Consider the following 4,247-nt stretch of genomic DNA (forward strand, 5'->3'; position numbering starts at 1 on the left):
TCAAGATCACGTGCACTTTCAACACCCTGTGAAGTTTATTTATTTATTTAATCTGTAGCCTAATAAATGTAATGCTTTCGCTCTCTTGTCCATAATAGGAATATCATTGTGTATGCAGCCTACCTGCATCTACTGTATCGGCGAGCTGTCGGCGAGAGCGCACGTGCAAAGACGCAAGTGGGGACATTCGCTATAACCCAACATGTTTTGTCACAAAACGATCAGTAGATTTGAAAATGCGATGGAAACCAATTTCATTGTATTTTTTATTCGGTACATGGTAATTTAACCGCAAAATTATTTTTTCTGTGCATTACGTCATCACGGACATTTATTTTAATCCGCAAAAAGTAAATGTAATGCAAACAACTCTGGTGGGAAAATGGAGCATATTGTTTGTATGCAGATTTGGATGGAAACCAAGCCATTGACATACTTGTTAGATTACACAGGCTTTGCCAGGAGTCCACACCACACACACGAATAATGGTAACACCTTCAGCATTCTGCATGTGCCTGCAACACCACAGACGGCCAGCAGATATAACCCTTGCTTGACTTCCATCAATAAAACTAAGGCCAAGAAAGAATTTGTAATTTCTCAAATGTTTCCCAAATTGCACCTAAGGTTTTGATTATTAGAGTCTGTAAATGTCAGATTCAAATTTAATAAGTAGCCACATTTTTTAAATGTAAATTCAAAGCAGATGTATTTAACAGTTTGTCACTCCTCTGAAGGGAGGGACTGTATGACTGATCTTTAGTAGTGGCAATGGTTATTAATGGAACTGATTATTCCAGTGAATTCTAAACAATTTGAGTCAATGGGTCTGTTTGGCTGCAAGGCTGGTGTCAGTCTGGGAACACCCACTGTCTCTTTCCAGCTCCCCTCCCTCTCCTCATCTCTCTATCCAACATCAGTCTGAGCTCCACACCTCCTCAGGACAGACCTGCAGTACACCCAGAATTCTGTGAGGTCTCATCAGATCTGGATTTTCCTCATTGCCATCTGATCAAGATCCAACAGGTTCTGGGTATAAAGGCTCATCACATCAGTTTACTGGATCCACAAGCACATCTACCTACAATTTGATACTTTCTCATTCTAAACTGAGTTGAAGGGGATCTCTCCATACCAGGCCATGCGGGTGAGCCGGGTGTTACAGCTGTCCGTCTGCCTGGTGGGCCTCAGCCTGGCATGGCACTCCCCATCACCAGGTAAACCCTCCATAGAGGCCAGGTTCCTGTGGCCCAGATACAGGTGCTTTCTGTGGGGCTGCTCCAAATGCTCCAGGGGGTGCAGGAGAGTGCCTGGAGGATGGAGAGGCAGGGTGACCAAGTGTCAGAGGAGCTGGTGGGAGACACCCAGGCTGTGGAGAGGTTACGAGAGCAAGGTGTGCAGGTAGGAAGGACCCAAAGGCAGGTGACGAAGAACCTCCAGATGATGACCGCACAGAGCGACAGGCTGGAGAATGCAGCCCAGGATGTGCAGCTGGGACTGGAGACTTTATTGGCCGAGCAAGGTGCCTTGGAGCTCAGGATGTGCCGTGTCCTGGAGAGGGTGCAGAGCATAACCAAGCCAGTTCTAAGGATGGAAAAACAGCTTAATATGAACCTGATGAAGGTGAGCTATTACACATTTCTAACTATATAACCTGCTCCTTCTCTCTCCTCCCTAGTCACCTTATCTCTGTTTTTTTCAGCTAATGAGTCTAAAATAAGAACATTTGAGTATTATGGCTTTCAATTGATAATCACCTCCAGGTGTTTCATGCCTGTATTTCCGCTGTTCTGTATTTGGTCCGAACTTACATCTGTCTATCAATACGTGTGTGCTTTAGGTGATAGTGGACACTCAGTCCAGACGTCTGGCTGACCTAGCCTTGGAGGTTATGACCCGGGACAGATTTATTGATAAGCATCTGCAGCACATTGTTGACCTGGAGGAACAGGTATAGTGCAATGGCGCCCAGGTTGTACACCTACAAAATACAAATTGAGACATAACTAGATAGAAACCCTTGTTCTCATAAAACTAATGTACATGACCAAAGAAATACCAAAGAACATATAAAGACCAGCACAAACTGTACATAAAACATCCTGTCTTACAGTCAGAGACAGCAATGGGTATGGAAAGTATAGGCTACACGTTTGATTAAGTCTTTAGAGAGCAACTATTTGGGGTGATATCCATGTTTTTTCCCTGCTCTGTGTGCTACTGATGTAGTGTGTTTTTCTCTGTGAAGCACCATATGTTTTAGGAGTGTAAAAGAATGGAACGTTGCTGTTCCTTCTCTGTGTTTGTGTGTGTTCCAGGCGTCTCGTATCAGAGGGGAGAGGCCTCCCACCAGCGCTGAGGGCCGATTCTGATGATGGCTCTGGCCCTTGTCTGGGCAACAACCACAGCTGCATCAACATAAACACTCCATTCAAAACAACAAGAAAACAACATAGTTATAGTCGAAATCTGAGAAAGAAAGAAACATAGCATTATTCATACAATATTCAAGCTTAATTTCTTCATCCAGATACTATGAGATGATCTGATTGGGATTTTAAAAGGTAGACATCCTTGTTGGGTAATCTCCAAAGTGTTGTGGCTCTGTGTTAATGTTTAAGGTTGATATTTGGAAGCCTTGTATTGCAATCCCTTGTCAGCTGGTGCCTCTAGGGCAATTCAGGCAGATGTTAGAGGGACCTTTTACTGAAGAATGTGTTTGTTTCATACAATTGTGTTTTGCTTTTGTTGTTTTGTTTTCATGCATTGTGTAATTGATGTGTATAGATATCCATAGTGTAATGGTTGTTTATTGAAGTGTTCATGCAGGGCTCATCTACAAAAGAGACCTTGGTCTCAGCATGACTCAATGCTTAAAACTGCAATATGTAACTTTTTGGGAAACCCCACCAAATTGACATAGACATATGTGTTATAGATCTGTCATTTGCATTGAAAGCAAGTCTAAGAAGCCGTAGATCTTTTCTATGAGCACTATTTCTATGCTACCTGTGCTTAAGTTTTGTTTTTGCGTCTTTTACTTTTGCTTTTGTACACCAGCTTCAAATAGCTGAAAATACAATATTTTGGGCTATGGAAAAATATATTTTACACTGATTTAGATGGTACAGTGATTCTCTACACTATATTGCTTGTTTTGCCACATAAACTGAAATTAGGCAAACTAATAGAATTTTAGCAACCAGTACATTTCTGCATAGTGCATCTTTAAATAAAGGCAAACCTTTTTTAAATAAATGCAACCACAACCAAATAAACAGACTCAAGGTAATGGACTGGATCAGACTGGCTGGAAAAAGAATATTCCTGACAACTTTGGCTGATTGGATAATTTATTTATTTATTTCACCTTTATTCAACCAGGTAGGCTAGTTGAGAACAAGTTGTCATTTACAACTGCGACCTGGCCAAGATAAAGCAAAGCAGTGCGACACAAACAACAGCCCAGAGTTACACATGGAATAAACAAACATACAGTCAATAATACAATAGGGAAAGTCTATATACAGTGTGTGCAAATGAGGTAGGATAAGGGGGGTGAGGCAATAAATAGGCCATAGTGGCAAAATTACTACGGTATGGCAAATTAAACACTGGGGTGATAGATGTGCAGAAGATAAGTGTGCAAGTAGCGGTACTGGGGTGCAAAGGAGCAAAATAAATAACATAAATAACAATATGGTGATGAGGTAGTTGGATAGGCTATTTACAGATTGGCTATGTACAGGTGCAGTGATCTGTGAGCTGCTCTGACAGCTGGTGCTTAAAGCTAGTGAGGGAGATATGAGTCTCCAGCTTCAGAGATTTTTACAGTTCATTCCAGTCATTGGCAGCAGAGAACTGGAAGGAAAGGCGGCTGAAGGAGGAATTGGCTTTGGGGGTGACCAGTGAACTATACCTGCTGGAGCGCGTACTGTGGGTGGGTGCTTCTATGGTGACCAGTGAGCTGAGATAAGGTGGGGCTTTACCTGGCAACGACTTATAGATGACCTGGAGCCAGTGGGTTTGGCGACGGATATGAAGCGAGGGCCAGCCAACGAAAGCATACAGGTCGCAGTGGTGGGTAGTATATGGGGCTTTGGTGATAAAACAGATGGCACTGTGATAGACTGCATCCAATTTGCTGAGTAGAATGTTGGAGGCTATTTTGTAAATGACATCACCAAAGTCAAGGATCGGTAGGATAGTCAGTTTTACGAGGGTGTGTTTGGCAGCATGAGTGAAG

The 4,247-nt window shown here is 42.6% G+C and overlaps 1 protein-coding gene across 1 annotated transcript; it reads left to right on the forward strand.

Moving 5' to 3' along the window:
* The first annotated feature begins 267 nt into the window (after positions 1-267).
* Positions 268-3,439, forward strand: LOC106563368 (uncharacterized). Its single transcript, XM_014128869.2, has 3 exons — positions 268-1,624; positions 1,842-1,952; positions 2,320-3,439. Exons 1-3 carry the CDS (start codon positions 1,286-1,288, stop codon positions 2,371-2,373), a joined length of 504 nt encoding a protein of 167 aa, XP_013984344.2. The 5' UTR covers positions 268-1,285; the 3' UTR covers positions 2,374-3,439.
* The last annotated feature ends 808 nt before the right edge of the window (positions 3,440-4,247 follow it).

Source organism: Salmo salar, chromosome ssa11 (assembly GCF_905237065.1).
Source record: "Salmo salar chromosome ssa11, Ssal_v3.1, whole genome shotgun sequence".
Taxonomy (NCBI): domain Eukaryota; kingdom Metazoa; phylum Chordata; class Actinopteri; order Salmoniformes; family Salmonidae; genus Salmo; species Salmo salar.